General features: G+C 37.4%; 1 protein-coding gene across 1 annotated transcript in view; it reads left to right on the top strand.

Annotated features, from left to right (window-relative positions):
• LOC103084759 (olfactory receptor 10AD1) overlaps positions 1–22,241 on the top strand; it is a 53,835-nt gene extending 31,594 nt beyond the window's left edge. Inside the window, 3 exon segments of the mRNA XM_082931445.1 lie at positions 21,274–21,854; positions 21,857–22,069; positions 22,072–22,241. Coding sequence (XP_082787571.1) covers positions 21,274–21,854; positions 21,857–22,069; positions 22,072–22,241 — 964 coding nt within the window.
• Positions 22,242–23,112: the final 871 nt, after the last annotated feature.

The following is a 23,112-nucleotide window of genomic DNA, read 5'->3' as shown; positions in this document are numbered from 1 at the left end:
GTCCTATAGATTTTGGAAATTTGTGTTTTTATTTTGATTTGTCTTGAGGGATTTTCTCATTTTCTCTTTGATTTCTTCATTGACCCATTGATTATTTAGTAGCATGTCATTTAGTCTCCATGTGTTTGCTCTTTTCTCATTTTTCTTCCTGTAATTGATTCCTAGTTTCATATCATTGTGGCTGGAAAAAATACTTGATGTAATTTCTGTCCTTTTAAATTTGTTGATACTTGTTTTGTGGTGTGTATTCTGCTATTTTTCGATGGAATGTCCTGCAGATATCTATTAAGTCCAACTGGTGTAATATGTCATTTAAGGCCAATGATTCCTTATTGATATTCTGTTGGGTTGGTCTGTCCACTGATGTAAGTGGGGTGTTAAAGTCCTCTACTATTATTGTATTATTGTTAATCTCTCCCTATACGTCTGTTAATATTTACTTTATATATTTAGGTGCCCCTATGTTAGGTGCATATATGTTAACAAATGTTATATCCTCTTCTATTAATCCCTATATTATCATATAATGCCTTTATTTGTCTTTTATTATACACTTTGGCTTTTTAAACTTTTATATTGGAGCATAGTCAATTAACAATGTTCTGTTAGTTTCAGGTGTACAGCAAAGTGATTCAGTTATACATGTATCTATTTTTTTTCAAATTATTTTCCCATTTAGGTTATTACAGAATATTTAGCAGAGTTCCTTGTACTATACAGTGGGTCCTTGTTGGTTATCTATTTTAAATATAGTAAGTGTACCTGTCAGTCCCAAACAGCACTTTGTTTTAAAGTCTATTTTGTCTGATATGAGTGAGTACTCCTACCCCAGCTTTCTTGTCACTTCCATTTGCATGAAATATCTTTTCCATCCCCTCACTTTCAGTCTGTGTGTTTAGCTCTGAAGTGAGTCTCTTTTAAGAAGCAGGTGGAAGGACCTTTTTAGCTTATCCAATCAGCCATCCTATGTCTTTTGATTGGAGGATTTAGTCCAATTGACACTTAAAGTAATTATTGATAGTTGTGGACTTATTGCCATTTTGCACTTGTTTTCCAGGTGTTTTTATAGTTCTCTGTTCTGTTCTTCTCCTTTTAGTTTCTTCCCTTGTGGTTTGATGATTTGTTTCAGTGGTATGCTTGTGTTCCTTTCTCTCTAGTTTTTGTATATCTGTTGTATATTTTTGATTTGTGATTACAATAGGGTTCATATATATTGACCTAGAACTATGTCTACTTGTTTTAAACTGGTAATCATTTAAGTTCAAGCACATTCCAAAAGATCTACATTTTTTTCTCCCCTCCCCCACGTTTTGTGTTTTTTTATGTCATATCTTACATCTTCGTGTTTATCCCTTAACTGTTTATTGCAGTTATAGTTGATTTTATAATTTTTGTCTTTTACTCTTCATACCAGCTTATTTAAGTGGTTGATCCACAGCCTTTACTCTATATTTGCCTTTACTAGTGGGGGGTTTCCTTTCCTATAGATTCTTACTTCTTGTTGCAGCCTTTACTTTGCCATTTAGAGAAGACCCTTTAACATTTCTTGTTAGGTTGGTTTAGTATTGATGAACTCTTAGTTTTTGGTTCTCTGAGAAGTTCTTTATATTTCCTTCAATTCTTAATGATAACCTTGCTGGGTAGAGTGTCTTTTGAGTTGCAGGTTTTTCTCTTTCAGCACTTTAAATATATAATGCCCCTCCCTTCTGGCCTGCAAAGTTTCTACAGAAAAATCACCAGATAGCCTCATGGGGGTTCCCTTGTAATATGACCCTTTGTCTTTCTCTTGCTGCCTTTTGTATTCTCTCTTTAACTTTTGCCATTTTAATTATGATATGTCTTCGTGAGTGTCTGTTTGGGTTCATCTTCTTTGGTACTCTCTATTCTTTCTGTATCTGATATCTGTTTCATCCATAATTTCATCAAATACATTTCCAATCCTTTTTCCTCTCTTCCTTTTCTGGGACCTCTATAATGTGAATGTGAATATGCTTGATGTTGTCCCAGAAGTCCCTTACACTGTTGTCTGTTTTTTGTTGTTGTTTTTTCTTTTTGCTGCTCTGATTGATTTCCAATATTCTATCTTCTAGATCACTTTTGCATTCTTTTGAATCACCTAGTCTGCTGTTAATTCCTTACAGTGTTTTTTTAAATTTCATTTATTGTATTCTTTAGTTCTAAGTGGTTCTGTTTTAAATTTTCTAGGTCCTTGTTAAAATTCACACTTTGTTTATCTATTCTTTTCCCTTGTTCAGTTAGCATTCTTATTACTAATGCTTTGAACTCTTCTCCCAGGGTGTGCTGGCAGGCATCACCTTGGTAGAACATGGGGCTGGAGATGGAGTGGCAAACAGCACCCTATTGAGGGCAGGGTCAGGTCCCAAGATACTGGAGCAGAAGCCCTGAGGGCCAGGTTTGAGCTGGTTCTTCCCTCTGAGTGTGTGCTCTCCCTTCATCCAGCACTGGCGCCTTCACCCCAAAGGGGAACAGTGCTGCAGCAAGAGGGGCTAGAATGGGCACACACTGTGGATCAGGGTGGGAACTGGGGCAGTCTGGCACCAGTCAGAGCTCCAGACAACTCCCAATCTACTGCCCCCATGAATGCCAGTAATGGCTGCCCTTGCCCCATTTGGATGCCATGCTGAGTCTAAGCCACCTCCATCCCCCACAACTGCTCTCTCTCCTCAGCTGTGGCAGCCTTCACTCTAGTGTGGAGCTGCTCCAGAGAGCAAGAGGGGCCAGGGCGGGAACTCACACTGGGCTGTGGCTTGCACTGGGGTGGTCGCACTTTCAATCTGCTTCCTCCTCCTTGTTTTGGGAATAAGCAAGCATGTGCTAGCTTCACTGATAGAGTCTAGGTTTCCACAGCCCCACTGTCAGTCCCACTGGTTTTCAAACCAGCTAAAAGGACTTGTCCTTCCAGCATCAGACACGAGTGCTGTGGTGCCCAAAAGTTTGATTCAAACCACTTACTCCCCAGGGAGGATTTCTGTGCCCATGTAATCCCTCTTCTCTTCTGTGTTTCTTCCTAGGGGCATGGGTCCTGACCTGACCATTTCTCTTCCCTTCCTACCTGACTCCTTGTGGATCTTTTTACAGCCTTGGTTATATAAGAGGTTTTTTTTTTTGCCAGTCTCCATTTTTTTTTTTCTGCTGAGAATTGCTCCACATGTAGGTGTATTTTTTTGTGTGTTTCTTGGGGGAGGTGAGCTTCACATTCTCCTTCCCTACCATCTTGATCACCTCCAGTCATGGAGCACTATTCTTTGAATGCACTGATGGATTCTATTTGTTAATAATTTGCCTATTTCATCATTATTAATAAATTATCCTGGTTACAATTTTCTTTTGTATACTTTTTCAGGTTTTGGTATCAATGGTTTGATGACTTTGTAAAAGTAGTCAGGAAGCACTTATTTTTTCTATTCTTATAAATAGATTCAGTAGTGTTAAAAAATATCTGATTGCTGCAAGATTAGAAAGAACTCACCTATGAAACTATCAGGGCCTGGAGCTATTTGGGGCATAGCTCTTTGAAAACTTTCACTATTTTAATAGTTCTCAAACTTGGCTGCACATTGGAATCACCAAGTGAGCTTTTGAAAACACTGATGCCTGAGTCCCTCTCAGTACATTCTGTTTTAATTAGTCTGGTATGCAGCCTGGGCATGGGGACATTAAAAACTCTTCACACAACTATACTGTGAAGCCAAGGTTCAGAACTACTACATTTCATCCAGTATATTAGCTTAAATATCTGTTCTTTAATGAATTTTAGTGGTTTATATTTACCTAGCAAGTTATCTTTTCCTCCAGACTTTCAAACTGATTGTCATGGTGTTTAGTGAAGTACTGATGCATAATTATTTTTGTTTCCTTTGTGGCTGTGATTATTTCAACTTTTTATTTCTAATTTGTATATTTGTGCTTTCTTCCTCCCACCTCATTTTGGTTATTAGATAAATTATGTATATTTTGTATATTTTATTGACTTTTTTGAAGGAGCAACTCCTGAATTTATTTAACTCTACTTTTTTCTGCTTTTATACTCAGTAATTTCTCCTGTGATCTTTCCATATATTCCTGTTCTTGTCTTCCATAGGTTAGTTTATCTGCTTCTAACTTCTTGAGCTATTTCATTTCATTTTGTTTCATTTATCTTTATTTCTTTTTCTTAAGTAATACAAGTACTTCAGCCTATTTCATTTTAACAAATATCTGTATGTGTATTTATTAATATATGCTACTTTTACTCTCAGTATTTTTTAGATAGTCTAATTACTGTTTTGATTTCCTGTTTGATCTAAGAGTTGTTTTCAGAGGACTTTTTGTTTTTCAGTTTTCAAATAGGTGGGATGTTTTTCATAATCATGTCTAAGTTTCTTGTTGTCACAATATCCCTTCTGAATTAGTTGGACAATCCTTCTAAAACATCTGCTTGATCTTAATTGAACATGTGTAACACCAGGCACTAAAAAGAAAAAGCAACTGGTATAAGTTTAATAAACAGAAAAACTAGTGGCACCAGCTGCCCTTCCATCCCAGGCAGATTGATCTCTTAGTTTGAGTCTTCTTCGTGGGAAAGAAGTACCTGAGACTCAACTCACCAGAATCCCAGGTGTGTGATCAGGACTAAGACCTTTTTCATTGCCTCCCTTTCACGCTCCTGTCAGAATCAAGACTACTCTACAGTCATAACATTAAACAAGAGTCAACAAACTTTTCTGTAAAGGGCGAGATAGTGAATATTTTAGCCGTTGTGCATTGGTTTACTAATATTGCATGAAACATATTTGTAATAAAAAATTATTCATTGTCTGAAAATCACTTTTAACTGGGTGTCTAATATTTTTACTTACTAAATCTGACAATGCTATTTACAGGCTAGATGGTCTCTGTGGCAACTATTCAACTCTCCCTTTGTAATGGGAAAACAATCACAGACAAATACATTAGCAAATGAATATGGCTGTGTTCCAGCTGAACTTTAATTATAAAAATAGGCAGTGGACTATATCTGGCTTGAGGGCCATAGTTTGTCCACCCCTGCATTAAACCTGTAGTTCTCAGCATTTAATGTGCATCATAATCACATGGAGGGCTTGTTAAAATACTGATTGCTGGGCTCAATCCCCAAAGTTTATGATTCAGTAGATCTGGGGTGAAGCCCAACAATTTGTGTTTCTGTGAAGTTCCCAGGTGATGCTGCTGCCGCTGGTCTGAGGACCACACTTTGAATACTACTGCATTACAAGAAATGCCTATTTTCTTGTTAGTCCTAAAATCCACTCAGTGGAACATAGGCTTAGTTATTACTACTCATTCAAAGACTTCATCAAAATTATGAGACAAAGAAATTTTAGTGCTGAAATTTAAAATTCTGATGGCCAGATCTTACTAACAGATACGGTACATTTGGGCTAATTTAAAAAACTCACTCCTTCTGAGGGAGGGATTTGCAAAAAGGCAGCACTTCCTCTGAACTCAGGCAGCCCCTCATCAAGGTACAGTTTGGTAAGCTGAGAATAGGCTCAATTTCAGCATCCACCCTTTCCTTCAGCAGCCTTTGTGCAGTACACAGCTGGCACAGCACTCCTGGTGGCCTGCTGATCAAAAACCTGTTACCTGTAAGTTATCAAAACAACACTTTCTAAATTTAAATATTCAGTAAGAGTTTACTACTTTTCTTGAAGTAAAAAAATATAAGCAAACAATATTCTTTTTTTTTCCCACTGGGATTTGACAGGCTTTTTTCAGCTTTATTGAGGTATAATTGGAAAAATTGTATAATATTTATAGTGTGCAATGTGATGTTAAACCATATTCTTAAGGAAAATCCTATACACAGGCTAACACCTGTGCTCTTTTTCTCTCATCAAGGGGAGAAAATAAATAGAATTATAAGAAATCGCCTCCTTATGGAAATTTAAGAATTTTAATGCCTAGTTTTAGTGTAGTGAATATGGTCCTAACTGTTTTGGATCTTTGGAATTCATTTAAGATTTTTTTATACTCTAATATACCATTAATACGTTGTAAGTGTTTCATGACCCTACAAAAAGGTACATTCCCTGTATGGAGGCAATGAAGTTTGAAATATACCTACTTACAAATGTGTGCTTTTTGTTAATATTATCCATATTTTATATGGATTATCTATACTCTAACTTACCTCCTGATCTAATGTCTTGGGATATAGTATAATCTCCATGAGGTCAGAGAGGAAGTTCTCATGCATGATTGTATGTCCTTGGCACCTAGCTCAATATCTGAATACAATATGCTTTCATTTATTAAATGAATGAACCATTTTTGCCTGTAAAGTGCAGTGGTGTGTAATTGTTCCCAGTTCCCTATTCAAATAAAGAATGAATATTTTACCTTTTCCTTTCTTCCTATTAGGGTTTTAGCAATCTCCCAACTTGGAATCAATGTAATTGCTGTATTTTTTCTTTTTGTTTTGTTTTGTGTGTGTTTTTTAATTTTTATTTTATATTAGACTGTAGTTGATTTACAATGTTGTGTTAGCTTCAGGTGTACAGCAAAGTGATTCAGTTATAAATATATACATATTTATTCTTTTTCAGCTTATTTTCCCATTTAGGTTATTAGAGAATATTGAGTAGAGTGCCCTGTGCTATACAGTAGGTTGATTTTCTTTTTTATACATAGTTTATTATGTTTTATACATAGTAGTGTGTATGTTAACCCAAAACTCCTAATTTATTCCTCCCTCTCACCTTTCCCCTTTGGTAACCATAAGTTTATTTTCTAAGTGGGTGAGGCTGTTTCTGTTTTATAAATAAGTTCATTTGAATCATCTATTTAGATTCCACATATAAGTGATATCATATGAATTTGTCTTTCTCTGTCTTACTTACTTCACTTAGTATGATGCTCTCTAGGTCCATCCATGTTGCTGCAAATGGCATTATTTCATTCTTTTTTATGGCTGAGTAATATTCCATTGTATATATGTACCACATCTTCTTTATCCATTCATCTGTCGATAGGCATTTGGGTTGTTTCCATGACTTGGCTATTGTAATTAGTGCTGCTATGAACACTGGGGTGCATGTATCTTTTTGAATTATGGTTTTCTCTGGATATATGCCCAGGAGTGGGATTGCTGGATCATATGATAGCTCTATTATTAGTTTAAGGAACCTCCATACTGTTCTCCATAGTGGCTGTACCAGTTAACATTCCTACCAACAGTGTAGGAGGGTTCCCTTTTCTCCACACCCTTTCCAGCATTTATTGTTTGTACACTTTTTGATGGTGGCCATTCTCACTGATGTGAGGTGATACCTCACTGTAGTTTTGATTTGCATTTCTCTAATAATTAGTGATGCTGAGCATCTTTTCATGTGCTTTTTGGACAACAGTATGTCTTCTTTGGAGAAATGTCTGTTTAGATCTTCTTTAAAAATTAATTTTTTAATTGGGTTGCTTGTTTGGTTTATTTATTTATTTATTTTTTGATATTGGACTGTATGAGCTATTTATATATTTTGGAGATTAATCCTTTGTCCATTGCTTCGTTTGCAAATATTTTCTCCCATTCTGATGGTTGTCTTTTCATCTTGCTTATGGCATCCTTTGCTTTGCAAAAGCTTTTAAGTTTTAGGTCTCATAAGTTTATTTTTGTTTTTATTTTCATTACTCTAGGAGGGGGGTCAAAGCAGAACTTCCTGCGATTTATGTCAAAGAGTGTTCTGCCTATGTTTTCCTCTAAGAGTTTTATAGTGTCTAACCTTACATTCACGTCTCTAATCCATTTTGAGTTTATTTTTGTGTATGGTGTTAGGGAGTGTTCTAATTTCTTTCTTTTACATGTAGCTGTCCATTTTCCCCAACACCACTTATTGAAGATGCTGTCTTTTCTCCATTGTGTATTCTTGCCTCCTTTGTCAAAGATAAGGTGACCATATGTGTGTGGGTTTATCTCTGGGCTTTCTATCCTGTTTCATTGATCTATATTTCTGTTTTTGTGCCAGTACCATACTGTCTTGATTACTGTAGCTTTGTAGTATACTTTGAAATCAGGGAGCCTGATTCCTCCAGCTCTGTTTTTCTTTCTCAATATTGCTCTGGCTATTCGGGGTCTTTTGTGTTTACATACAAATTGTAAACATTTTTGTTCTAATTCTGTGAAGAATGCTGTTGGTAATTTGATAGGGATTGCATTAAATCTGTAGATTGCTTTGGGTAGTATATTCATTTTTCACAATATTGATTCTTCCAATCCAAGAACATGGTATATTTCTCCATCCGTTGGTGTCATCTTTGATTTATTTCATCGGTGTTTTATATTGGTTTTCTGATTACATGTCTTTTGCCTCCTTAGGTAGGCTTATTCCTAGGTATTTTATTCTTTTTTTTTTTTTTTGCGATGGTAAATGGGATTGTTTCCTTAATTTCTCTTTCTGTTCTTTTGTTGTTAGTGTATAGGAATGCAAGAGATTTCTGTGCATTAATTTTGTATCCTGCAACTTTACCAGATTCATTGATTAGCTCTAGTAGTTTTCTGGTGGCATATTTAGGATTCTCTATGTATAGTATCATGTCATCTGCAAACAGTGACAGTTTTACTTCTTCGTTTCCTATTTGTATTCCTTTTATTTCTTATTCTTCTCTGATTGCCATGGCTAGGACTTCCAAATCTATGTTGAATAAAAGTGGCGAGAGTGGACGTCCTTGTCTTGATACTGATCTTAGAGGAAATGCTTTCAGTTTGTTACCATTGAGAATGATGTTTGCTGTGGGTTTGTCATATATGGCCTTTATTATGTTGAGGTAGTTTCCCTCTATGTCCACATTCTGGAGAGTTTTTATCATAAATGGGTGTTGAAGCTTTTTTCATCTATTGAGATGATCATATGGTTTTCTTCAATTTGTTAATATGGTGTATCACATTGATTGACTCGCATATATTGAAGAATCCTTGCATCCCTGGGCTAAATCCCACTTGATCATAGTGTATGATCCTTTTAATGTACTGTTGGATTCTGTTTGCTAGTATTTTGTTGAGGATTTTTGCGTCTATATTATCAGTGATATTGGTCTGTAATTTTCTTTTTTTGGTGGTATCTTTGTCTACTTTTGGTATTAGGGTGATGGTGGCCTCGTAGAATGAGTTTGGGAGTGTTCCTCCCTCTGCTATATTTTGGAAGAGTTTGGGAAGGATAGGTGTTAGCTCTTCTCTAAACAGTTTGATAGAATTCGGCTGTGAAGCCATCTTGTCCTGGACTGTTGTTTCTTAGAATATTTTTAATTGCAGTTTCTATTTCATTACTTGTGATTGGTCTCTTTATATTTTCTAATTCTTCCTGTTCAGTCTTGGAAAGTTGTACCTTTCCAAGAATTTGTGCATTTCTTCCAGGTTGTCCATTTTATTGGCATATAGTTGCTTGTAGTAGTCTTTTATGAACCTGTGTATTTCTGTGATGTCAGTTGTGATTTCTCCTTTTTCATTTCTAATTTTATTGATTTGAGTCCTCTCCCTTTTTTTCTTGATGAGTCTCGCTACAGGTTTATCAGTTTTGTTCATCTTCTCAAAGAACAAACTTTTTTTTCTTTTTTTTTCACTGTGCTGTGTCTTCATTGTGGCACGTGGGCTCTTCATTGTGGTGTGTAGGCTTGGGCTCTTTGTTGCAGTGTGTAGGCTTCACTAGTTGTGGCACACAGGCTCTCTAGTTGTGGCTTATGAGCTCCAGAGTGTACAGGCTCAGTTGTGGCTTGCAGGCTTATTTGCCCCACAACATGTGGGATCTTATTTCCCCAACCAGGGATCGAACCCATGTCCCCTGCATTGGAAGGCAGATTCTTAACCACTGGACCACTAGGGAAGTCCCATCAAAGAACCAACTTTTAGTTTTCTTGATCTTTGCTATTGTTTTCTTCGTATCTATTTCATTTATTTCTGTTCTGATCTTTATGATTTCTTTCCTTCTGCTAATTTTGGGTTTTCTTTGCTCTTCTTTCTCTAGTTGCTTTAGGTGTAAGGTTAGATTGTTTATTTGAGATTTTTCATGTTTCTTGAGGTGAGATTGAATTGCTATAAAATTCTCTCTTAGAACTGCTTTTCCTTCATCCCAAAGGTTTTGGATCATCATATTTTCGTTGTCATTTGTATCTATGTTTTCTTTTATTTCCTCTTTGATTTCTTCAGTGATATCTCAGTTATTTAGCAGTGTACTGTTTAGCCTCCATGTGTTTGTGTTTTTAACAGATTTTTTCCTGTAATTGATTTCTAATCTCATAGCATTGTGGTGGGAAAAGATGCTTGATACAGTTTCAATTTTCTTAAATTTTCCAAGGCTTGATTTGTGACCCAAGATGTGATCTATCCTGGAGAATGTTCTGTGTTCACTTGAGAAGAAAGTGTATTCTGCCACTTTCAGGTGGAATGTCCTATAAATATCAATTAAATCTATCTGGTCTATTGTGTCATTTAAAACTTGTGTTTCCTTATTTATTTTCTGTCTGAATGATCTGTCCATTGGTGAAAGTGGGGTGTTAAAGTCCCCCAGTATTACTGTGTTACTGTCAGTTTTCCCTTTTATGAACATTAGCATTTGCCTTATGTATTGAGGTGCTCCTATGTTGGGTGCATAAATTGTTATATCTTTTCTTGGATTGATCCCTTGATCATTATGTAGTATCCTTCCTTATCTCTTGTAAGTCTTTATTTTAAAGTCTATTTTATCTTATACGAATATTGCTACTCCACCTTTCTTTTGATTTCCATTTGCATGTAATATCTTTTTCCATCCCCATAGTTTCAGTCTGTACATGTCCCTAGATCTGAAGTGGGTGTATTGTAGACAGCATATATATGGGTCTTGTTTTTGTATCCATTTAGCCAGTCTGTGTCTTTTGTTTGAAGCACTTAATGCATTTACATTCAAGGTAATTATTGATATGTGTGTTCCTATTACCAATTTCTTAATTGTTTTGGGTTTGTTCTTGTGGGTCTTTTTCTTCTCTTGTGTTTCCTGCCTAAAAACGTTCCTTTAGCTTTTGTTGTAAAGCTGGTTTGGTGGTGCTGAATTCTCTTAGCTTTTGCTTGTCTGTAAAGCTTTTGATTACTCCATTGAATCTGAATGAGATCCTTGCTGAGTACAGTAATCTTGACTGTATCCCTACAAAAAACCTACAGTCAAGATTACTGTACTCAGCAAGGATCTCATTCAGATTCAATGGAGTAATCAAAAGCTTTACAGAAATATATCCTGCCACTTCCTTCTGGTCTGCAGAAATATATCCTGCCACTTCCTTCTGGTCTGCAGATTTTCTGCTGAAAATTCAGCTGAGAACCTTATGGGGATTCCCTTGTGTGTTATTTTTAGCTTTTTCCTTGCTGCTTTTAATATTTTTTTCTTTGAATTTAATTTTTATTAGTTTGATTATTATGTGTCTTTGTGTGTTTCTCCTAGGGTTTATCCAGTATGGGTCTCTCTGTGCTTCCTGGACTTGGGTGGCTATTTCCTTTCCCGTGTTGAGAAGTTTTCAACTATAATCTCTTCAAATATTTTCTCAGTCTCTTTCGTTTTCTCTTCTTCTGGGATCCCTATAATTAGAATGTTGGTACATTTAATGTTCTCCCAGAAGTCTCTGAGACTGTCCTCAATTCTTTTCATTCTGTTTTCTTTATTCTTCTCCTTGGCAGAAATTACCACCATTCTATCTTCTAGCTCATTTCTTTGTTCTTCTGCCTCAGTTATTCTGCTATTGATTCCTTCTACTGTATTTTTAATTTCAGTTACTGTGTTGTTCATCACTGTTTGTTCTTTAGTTCTTCTAGGTCTTTGTTAAGTATTTCTTGTATTTTCTCAATCCATGCCTCCATTCTATGTCTGAAGTTTGGATCATCTTTACTATCATTACTCTGAATTCTTTTTCAGGTAGGTTGCCTATTTCCTCTTCATTTATTTGGTATTGTAGGTTTTTACCCTGCTCTTTCATCTGTAACATACTTTGTGTCATCTTTCTTTTTTTTTTTTTTTTTTTTGATGGGTGGGGCTGTATTACTGTCTTACTGGTTCTTTGGCCTGAGGTTCTTTGGTTCTTCCAGCACTGGAGTTTGCAGGCAGTCGGGTAGAGCCGGGTCTTGGTGCCGAAATGAGGACTTCTGGGAGACCTCACTCTGATTAATATTCCCTGGGGTCTGAGGTTCTCTGTTTGTCCAGTGGATTGGACTCAGTCCTCCCACCACAGGAACTCAGACCCGGCCCCCACCCTGGTTGCATGAGGATTCCTCCCATCTCCTTAGGTTTCCAAGGTCCCCCACCAGAGCCTGGTAGGTGCTCAGTTGTGAGGAGACGTGAACTCCATGTCCTCCTACTCCTCCATCTTAATTCTGCCCTCATTTTTACATTTAATTAGGTCACATTTGTTCATTTTGTTTTTATTTTCTTTACTCTAGGAGGTAAATCCAAAAAAAAATATTGCTGCCTTTTATGTTAAAGAGTGTTCTGCATATGTTTCCTCTAAGAGCTTTATAGTATTTGGTCTTACATTTAGGTCTTTATTCCATTTTGAGTTTATTATTTTGTATGGTCAAAAAGAGAATGTTCTAATTTCTTTTTTTTACATGAGGCTGTCCAGTTTTCCCAGTACCTCTTATTGAAGAGACTGTCTTTTCTCCATTGTATATTCTTGCCTCCTTTGTCATAGATTAATTGACCACAAATGGGTGGGTTTATGGGCTTTCTGTCATGTTGCACTGGTCTATATTTCTGTTTTTGTGGCAGTACCATACAGTTTTGATGACTGTCACTTTGTAGTATAGTCTGAAGACAGGAAGCCTGATTCCTCCAGCTCCGTTTTTCTTTCTCAAGATTGCTTTGGCTATCTTGTGTTTCCATACACATTTAAAAATGTTTTTGTTCTAGTTCTCTGAAAAGGCCATTGCTAATTTGATAGAGATTGCTTTGAATATGTAGATTGCCTTGGGTAGTATAGTCATTTTGACAATATTGATTCTTCAAATCCAAGAACATGGTATATCTTTCCACCTGTTTCTGTCATCTTAATTTTCTTTCATCAGCATCTTATAGTTTTCAGAGTACGGGTCTTTTGCCTCCTTAGGTATGTTTATTCCTAGATGTTTTATTCTTTTTGATGAAATTGTAACTGGAATTGTTTCCTTAATTTGTCTTTCTGATCTTCCATTGTTACTGTATAGAAATGCAACAGATTTCTGTGTATTAATTTTGTATCCTGAAATTTACCAGAATCATTGATGAGCTCTAGTAGTTTTCTTGTAGTATCCTTAGAATTTTCTATGTATAGTATATCATCTTCAAACAGAGTTTTACTTCTTTTCCAATTGGGATTCCTTTTATTTCTTTTTCTTCTCTAATTGCCTAGGACTTCCAAAACTATGTTGAATAAAAGTGGCAGGAGTGGACATCTTTCTCTTGTTCCTTATCTTAGAGGAAATGCTTTCAGGTTTTCACTGTTGAGTATAATGCTGGCTGTGGGTTTGTCATATATGACCTTTATTATGTTGAGGTAGGTTCCTTCTATTCCCACTTTCTGGAGAGTTTTTATTCAACTCTGGAGAGTTGAATTTTGACAAAAGATTTTTCTGCATCTATTGAGATGATCATATGGTTTTTATTCTTCAATTTGTTAATGTGGTTTATCACACTGATTGATTTGAAGATATTGAAAAATCCTTGCACCACTGGGGTAAATCCCACTTGATCATGGTATATGATCCTTTTAATGTATTGCTGGATTTGGTTTGCTAGTATATTGTTGAGGATTTTTGCATCTATGTTCATCAAGTGATTTGGCCTTTAATTTTCTTTTATTGTGGTATCTTTGTCTGGTTTTGGTTTCAGGGTGATGGTGGCCTCATAGAATGAGTTTGGGAGTGTTCCTTCCTCTGCAATTTTTTGGAATCGTTTCAGAAGGATAGGTGTTAACTCTTCTCTAAATGTTTGATAGAATTCACCTGTGAAGCCATCTGGTCCTGGACTTTTGTTTGTTGGGAGTTTTTTAATCACAGTTTTAATTTCAGTGCTTGTGATTGGTCTGTTCATATTTTCTATTTCTTCCTGGTTTGGTCTTGGGAGATTGTACCTTTCTAAGAATTTGTTCATTTCTTCTAGGTTGTCCATTTTATTGGCATGTAGTTTCTTCTAGTAGTCTCTTATGATCCTTTGTATTTCTGTGGTGTCAGTTGTAACTTTTCCTGTTTCATATCTACTTTTATTGATTTGAGCCCTCTCCCTTTTTCTCTTTAATGAGTCTGGTGAAAGGTTTATCAATTTTGTTTATCTTTTCAAAGAGCCAACTTTTAGTTTCATTGATCTTTGCTATTATTTTCTTCATCTCTATTTCATTTATTTCTGATCTGATCTTTATTATTTCTTTCCTTCTACCTACCTTGGGTTTTGTTTGCTCTTCTTTCTCCAGTTGCTTTAGGTGTAAGGTTGTTTATTTGAGTTTTTTCTTGTTTCCTGGTGTACAACTGTATTGCTATAAACTTCCCTCTTAGAATTGCTTTTACTGTGTCCCATTGGTTTTGAATCATCGTGTTTTCATTTTCATTTTTCTCTAGGTATTTTTAAATTTCCTCTTTGATGTCTTCAGTGATCCATTGGTTGTTCAGTAGCATATTGCTTAGCCTCCATGTGTTTGTGTTTTTTACAGTTTTTTTTTTTTTGGAGTTGATTTCTAGTCTTATAGTGTTGTGGTCAGAAAAGATGTTTTACATGATTTCAATTTTCTTAAATTTAACAAGGCTTGATTTGTGACCCAGGATCTATCCTGGAGAATGTTCCATGTGTGCTTGAGAAGAATGTGTATTCTGCTGCTTTCAGATAGAATGCTCTATAAATATCAGTTAAGCCCATCTGGTCTAGTGTGTCATTTAAGGCCTGTGTTTCTTTATTGATTTTCTGACTGGATGATCTATCCATTGATGTAAGTGGGGTATTAAATTCCTCCCCTATTATTGAGTTATTGTTGATTTCTCCTTTTGTGGCTGTTAGCATTTGCCTTATATATTGAGGTGCTCCTATGTTGGGTGCATAGATATTTACAATTGTTTTATCTTCTTCTTAGATTGTTTCCTTGATTGTTATGTAGTGTCCTTCTTTGTCTCTTGTAATAGTCTTTATTTTAAAGTCTATTTTGTGTGATATGAGAATTGCCACTTCAGCTTTCATTTGATTTCTGTTTGTATGGAATATCTTTTTCCATCCCCCCCACTTTCAGTCTGTATGTGTCCCTAGATCTGAACTGGGTCTCTTTTAGACAGCATATATATAGGTCTTGTTTTTGTATCCATTCATCCAATCTATTTCTTTTGGTTGGAGAATTTAGAACGTTTACATATAAGGTAATTATTGTTATGTATGTTCTTATTGCCATATTGTTAATTGTTTTGGATTTGTTGTGTTTGGATTCCTTTTTCTTTTGTGTGTGTGTATCTATTGTAGATTTTTGGTTTGTGGTTACCATGAGATTTTGATATAGCAGTCTATATATATACAAGATTGTTTTCTCCTGGTCACTTAATTCAAATGCGTTTTCAATATCTTGCATTTGTACTCTCCTCTTCTCACGGTTGTTTGTTTTGATATCATATTTGTGTGTGGATGATTTCATACCTTTACTGTGTGTTTGCCTTTACAGGTGAGCTTGCCTATTCATAATTTTCTTGTTTTCAGTCATGACCTTTCATTTCCACCTACAAAGTTCCTTTAGCATTTTGTGTAAAGCTGATTTGGTGGTGCTGAAGTCTCTTAGCTTTTGCTTGTCTGTAAAGCTTTTTATCTGTCCATCAAATCTGAATGAGCCTTGCTGGGTAGTGTATTCTTTGTTGTACGTTTTCCCTTTCATCACTTTAGATATATCGTACCACTGCCTTCTGGACTGCAGAGTTTTTGCTGAAAAATCGGCTGATAACCTTATGGGGATTCCCTTGTATGTTATTTGTTGCTTTTCTCTTGTTGCTTTTAATATTTTCTCTTTGTCTTTAATTTTGTCACTTTAATTAATATGTGTCTCCATGTATTCCTCCTTGGGTTTATCTTGTATGGGACTGTGCACTTTCTGGACTTGGGTGACTATTTCCTTTCCCATGTTAGGGAATTTTTCAGCTATTATCTCTTCAAATATTTTCTCAGGTTCTTTCTCTCTCTCTTCTCCTTCTGGGACTCCTATACTGTGAATGGTGGTGTGTTTAATGTTTTCCCAGAAGTTTCTTAAACTGTCATCATTTCTGTTTATTCTCTTTTCTTTATTCTGTCCTGTGGCAGTGATTTCCACCATTCTGTCTTCCAACTGTTCTTCTGCCTCATTTATTCTGCTATTGATTCCCTCTAGTGTATTTTTCATTTAAGTTACTGTATTGTTCAACTCTCTTTGCTCTTTATATATTCTGTCTCTTTGTTAAACATTTCTTGTATCCTCTCGGTCTGTGCCTCCATTCTCTTTCCAAGATCCTGGATCATCTTTACTATTATTATTCTGAATTCTTTTTCAGGTAGATTGCCTATCTCCATTTCACTTAGTTGTTCTTCTGGGGTTTTATCTTGTTTCTTCGTCTGGAACATATTCCTCTTCTATCTCATTTTCTCTAGCTTTCTGTGACTGCAATTTCCATTCTATAGGCTGCAGGATTGTAGTTCCTCTTGCTTCTGGTGTCTGCCCCCTGGTGGTTGAGGCTGGTCTAAGAGTCTTATGCAGGCTTCCTGGTGGGAGGGACTGGTGTGTGCCCACTGGTTGGTGGAGCTGGGTCTTGTCCCTCTGGTGGGCAGAGCCGTGTCAAAGGTGTGGGTAGAGGTGGATTTGGGCTCAGGAAGATTTAGACAGCCTGTCTGCTGATGGGTGGAGCTGTGTTCCTGTTGGCTGTTTGGCCTGAGGCATCCCAGCAGTGGAGCCTACAGGCTGTTGGGTGGGGTCAGGTCTTGGTGTCAAAATGGTAGCCTCCAGGAGAGCTCACAACATTGAGTACTCCCCGGTATCTTTGCCACCAGTGTCCTTGTCCCACAGTGAGCCACAGCCACCCCCTGCCTCCCGAGGAGTCCCTCCAAGACCAGTAGGTAGGTCTGGCCCACACTCCTATGAAGTCAGTGCTTTTTCCCCTGGGTCCCAGTGCACACAAGACCTTGTGAGTGCCCTCCAAGAGTGGAGTTTCTGTCTCCTCCAGTCCTGTGGAGTTTCTGTGATCAAGGCCCACTGGCCTTCAAACCAAGTGCACTGGGGGCTTCTCCTCCCAATGCAAGATCACCAGGCTGGGGAGCCTGATGCAGGGCTCAGAACTGTCAGTCCTGTGGGAGTACCTCTGAGATATAATTATTTTCCAATTTGTGGGTTGCCCACCCAGTGGGTATGGGATTTGAGTTTTTTGCAAATGTGCCCCTCCTACCTTCTCATTGTGGCTGCTCCTTTATCTTTGGATGTAGAATATCTTCTTTGGTAGGTTCCAGTCTTTTTTGTTGATGATTGTTCAGCAGTTAGTTGTGATTTTGGTGTTTTCGTGGGAGGTGGTGAGCTCAGGTACTTCTATGCTGCCATGTCTCACTTTTCCTGCTATCATAAGTGAACCCTTTGTCTGTGAACCCTTAATTGATTACTCCCCCAAAGTGGGTTTGGCCCTCATGGAGCCTCCAAAGAGGCTGCAAGCAGCTCGGGTCCATGTGTATCCAGGGTCTCTGCTGCTTTTCTTCTCGAAGACATACTTCTCCCCCTCACTTAGGTTCCTATGGAAGGTTCTATCAGGTTTTGTATTAGTCTTAAAACCTTTTAAAATATAAACTACTAAAAAGACATGAACTAAAACACAGGTGTGGTTTCTCTCTGGTTGTGTCCTGTTATTTATTCATTTTTGCTTTTGCTTTTTGGTATTTTTCAGATGTTCTATAATAAGCAAGCATTACATTTATAGTTAGGAAAACAAAGAAAATTTATAATTAGAAATATCCATAATTTTTCTGGTTTTTATACTTTCTGGTTTCAATTCTAATCATTGGAGGTTACACAGAAAAAGTAAATTCTCTCTCCCAAATGAAAAACCACTTGACTTTTAAAGGGACCTCTCAGATTTGCCCTAAGTCTTTCCTTTAAAGTTTCCTTTAAAAGTTTTTTTTTACATCTTTATTGCAGTATAATTGCTTTACAATGGTGTGTTAGTTTCTGCTTTATAACAAAGTGAATCAGTTATACATATACACATGTTCCCATATCTCTTCCCTCTTGCATCTCCCTCCCTCCCACCCTCCCTATCCCACCCCTCCAGGTGGTCATGAGCTGATCTCCCTGTGCTATGCGGCTGCTTCCCACTAGCTATCTATTTTACGTTTGGTAATGTATATATGTCCATGACACTCTCTCACTTTCTCAAATCTTACCCTTCCCCCTCCCCATATCCTCAAGTCCATTCTCTAGTAGGTCTGTGTCTTTATTCCTGTCTTACCCTAGGTTCTTCATGACATTTTTTTTCTTAAATTCCATATATATATGTGTTAGCATACGGTATTTGTCTTTCTCTGCAAAGGATAGTCTTTAAACAAATAGTGCCGGTAAAACTGTATATCTACATGCAAAAGAATGAAGGTGGACCTTTACCTAATACCATATACAAAAATTAATTCAAAATGGATCAAGGACCCAGATGTAAGACCTAAAATAATAAAACTCTCAGAAGAAAACATAGGACCAAAGCTTCACAACATTGGACTTGGTAATTTATTGGATATGACACCAAAGGCATGTAACAAAAGAAAAAATAGACAAATTGGGCTTACAAAAATTTTTTAAATTTGTACATCAAAAACCACTATCCACAGAGTAAAAAGGCAACCTACAGAATGGGAGAAAATATTTTCAAATCATATATCTGATAAAGGATTAATATCCAGAATATACAGAGAACTCCTAAAACTCAACAACAAAAAAGCAAACAGCCTGATTCAAAAATGGGCAAAGGACTTGAATAGACATTTCTTCATAGAAGATATAGGAATGACCAATAAGCATATGAAAAGATGGTCAACATCACTAAGCATTGGGGAAATGCAAATCAAAACTGCAATGAGATACAGCCTCACACCCATTAGGATGGCTACTGCTGAAAACAAACAAACAAACAAACAAAACAAGTAATGTGGAAAAATTGGAGCCCTTGTGCTCTGTTAGTGGGAATATAAAATGGTATAGCTGCTATGGAAAACAATATCATTCTTCAAAATATTAAAAATAGAATTACCATATGATCCAGCAATTCCACTTTCGTGTATATATCCAAAGGAATTGAAAGCAGGGTCTCAAAGAGATAGTTGTACACCCGTGTTCATAGCAGCATTATTCATAATAGCTAAAACATGGAAGCAATCCAAATGTTCATTGATGAATAAATGGATAAGCAAAATGTGGTATATATATCTAATGAATATTTTTCACCCATAAACAGGAAGGCAGTTCTGACATATACTGCAACATGGATGAACCTTGAGGACATTATGCTAAATGGAATAAGCCAGTAACAAAAAGACAAATACCATATGATTCCACTTATTTGAAGTACTTATTAGAGTTGTCAAAATCATAGACAGAAAGTAGATGGTGGTTGCCAGGGCTGAGTGGGAGGGGAGAATGGGGAGTTATTGTTTATAGGTATAGAGTTTCAGTTTTACAAGATGAAAAAGTTATGGGGTTGGATGGTGGTGATGGCTGCCCAATAATGTGAATGAATGTATATATAACACCACTCAACTGTACACTTAAAAATGGTTAAGATGGTAAACTTTATGTTATGTATATTTTAACACAGTAAAAAACATTTGTTTACATACCTTTGCTGAACTGTGTTCCCTAGGAGAGTAGCTTTGGGCAAATTATTTCACCTCTCCAAGCCTAGGTATCCTCAAAATGGGCAGGTTGACTATAGCAGTGAGACCATCAGGAACCGTAACTTGTTACTATTTTTCCTCCTTGGGTCTCATGCTTTGAAAGATTCTGTCTTGTAAGGTACATACCATATTTATTAAGAAACTATTTGTTTTCTATTTCTTATTAATTAAAGACATTTTTGTTTCTGATTAGCATAAGATAAACATGATTGCCACCCTGAGTTGCTATGTCAGTCAAAACCAAAAAACAAGGTTTTATTTAGCATGCACAGACTTAGGTAGCTATGTGATTTCTATGAGAACATTTGAAATATTGAAAATTGTTTATGAATTCCTACATGTTTGGAGACCACAGGCTTGACATCCCAGAAATGTTTGATTTTCAAGGTTATTCTTCCTAATACTATGATTCTCTGAAGGTCTGGCTTCCTATAGGCTTAGTGCTGACATAAGGTTATGGAAACTTGTACTACATCAATTATAATTGGCTTGACCAAGGCTTGAGTCTGTAGGATAATTCCATAGATATCTCTGTTTCTTTACTTTGGCCCAGAGATGAAATAGGAATGAGAAGTGAAAATGGAGTTCAGAAAAATGAAATTCAGTTTATATCAACACATTGCTTGGGATGTGGAGCCCAGTTCAAAGAGTCAGAGCACAAACTTCAGCCACAAAGCTTTTTTTTTTCTTAAATTCCATATATATGTGTTAGCATACAGTATTTGTCCCTCTCTTTCTGACTTACTTCACTCTGTATGACAGACTCTAGATCTATCCACCTCATTACAAATAGCTCAATTTCGTTTCTTTTTATGGCTGAGTAATATTCCATTGTATATATGTGCCACATCTTCTTTATCCATTCATCCGATCATGGACACTTAGGTTGTTTCCATTTCCGGGCTATTGTAAATAGAGCTGCAATGAACATTTTGGTACATGACTCCTTTTGAATTATGGTTTTCTCAGGGTATATGCCCAGTAGTGGGATTGCTGGGTCATACGGTAGTTCTATTTGTAGTTTTTTAAGGAACCTCCATACTGTTCTTTGTCACGTGGTTCCTAGATCATTCGCAATCTTTTTTTGTCTCTGAACATAATCCCATTGGTATATAATCATTTGAAGTAGATATCACAGAACTGGATACAGTATTTCAGGTCCAACTTGATTCATACGAAGTACAACAGAATCTCTCTTGGTTCATAATATGTTTCCATTATTCCTGCCTAGAGTAGAACTGGTATTTTCAGTGCCCGAGACACTGCCGACTCACATGGAGTTTACTGAAATTCCCATCTCTTTCACCCTTTTGGCCTTAATCTATTTTTATACAAGTGGATAAAACCTGTACACAGCTATCCTGTCTGTGTTTTGCTGTCCTCCCTCTTCAAGTAGGCCTCAGATTGTGGATATAGGGAATAGGAGCACAGTGATAGAGTTTATCCTCGTGGGCTTCGAGCAGAGCTCCCCTTCCACACAGGCATTGCTCTTTGTGCTCTTCCTAGCCCTCTACAGCCTTGCCATGCCCATGAATGGCCTCATCATCTTCATCACCTGGACAGATCCCAGGCTCAACAGCCCCACGCAGTTCCTTGGCCACCTATCCTACCTGAATATCTACTTCGTTCCTACCACCATTCCACCTGGTGGAATGCTGATGCGGATCCATCTGGTGGTCAAGAACTGTGTTGTCTCCTTTGCCTCGTGCTTGACCCACATGTATCTGGTTTTTGGTGTGGGTGTGGCTGAGTGCATCCTCTTGGCTTTCATGGTCTATGACCGTTATGTTGCTATCTGTCACCCACTTAGCTGTGCCTAGATCATGAGCCAGCAGGTCCGTGTGACGCTGGTGAGTACTGCCTGGTTCTTTGGGCTGATCAATGGCATCTTTCTTGAGTATATGTCATTCCAGAATCCCTTCTGCAGAGACAACCACATAGAAAACTTCTGCAAGGCCCCCATAGTGATTGCTCTCTCTATGGAGACCCCCGGTTTAGTCTGAGAGTCATCTTTGCCGATGCCATTGTGGTGCTGCTCAGCCCCATGGTGCTCACTGTCATCTCTTATGCCTGCATCCTGGCCTCCATCCTGGGCACAGCCTCCTCCTCTGGTCTGGGGAAGACCTTCTCTACTTGTGCCTCCCATCTGACTGTGGTCATCTTTTTCTACACCTCAGCCATGTTCTCTTACATGAACCACACAGCACACGTGGTCCTGACAAAGACAAGCCTTTCTCTCTCTTCTACACCATCATCACCCCCATGTGCAACCCCATCATCTACAGTTTTTGAAATAAAGAAATGAAAGGGGCCATGGTGAGGGCCTTTGGGAGGAGCAGCTGTTCCCAGGCAGAGTCTGTCTAGTGGGAAGACTCCTGGAGGGGAAGATCCCTCCTCCAACCCTGACCATTGGGTAACTCTCCAGTGCTGAAAGGCTCCAGGAAAGAGCATTCATAGCTTCCTTTGCAATAGCATCAGAAGATCCTATTGATGTCTAATGCTCATCTGTCTGATGTAACTTTAAGCACTGTTTTCTCTGGGACCCTCCTCAGGAGAATTTGAGACTTTCCTGAGTGATTTTCTTCTAAGTTATCACAACAGGATCTATAAACACACTTAAGTCCATTTCATTTTCTTTCTATACATGCTCTTCCTAGCCTGAGTTCTGCATATACATTTAGGAGTAAACTTTTTTCTCTTTCAACTTATCATTTTAATCTGTTTTTCTTTCTCACACTGCACTCTCACTTCCTGAATCTGCCCTCATCCGCCCTGCTCCTATATGAGAAACAGTAGAGGAAGAAGTAAGAAAAAGGGAATTAGGGAGCAGTGATGACATTAAGAAAAGTCAGTTAGAGAAAAGAAGAAAAAGAAAAACTAAGGATCAGCAGCCTGAGCTTCATCTTGTTTGCCTCCACTAGGCCACGAGGGAGAATTTGTGGTGGCATTAAATAATCAACACTGCATTCAATGTGTGTTTATGCTTGTGTGTGTTGGGGAAGGGCAAGGGGGAGAGGCCAGGTGTCAAACCCCTTCTTCCTAAGTCCTCTAGTTTCCTTAAATACATGACTATTTGATATTTCCCTTCAGATCCAAGTAATAAGTACTTCTACCAAGCTTCTTAGGCTACCAGTTTTCTTCCCTGTTACCCATACTCCTAGTTAACTCCCCTCTCCCTACTGCCTGTTTTTCTCAACCATCTTTCATTTCATTCTAATTCAGTCCTATTCCACTT

The sequence above is a fragment of the Lipotes vexillifer genome, unplaced genomic scaffold (assembly GCF_000442215.2).
Source record: "Lipotes vexillifer unplaced genomic scaffold, Lipotes_vexillifer_v1.1 scaffold1071, whole genome shotgun sequence".
Lineage (NCBI taxonomy): Eukaryota > Metazoa > Chordata > Mammalia > Artiodactyla > Lipotidae > Lipotes > Lipotes vexillifer.
The sequence above is the reverse complement of the archived record's forward strand: the minus strand, read 5'-3'. Positions and strand labels throughout refer to the sequence as shown.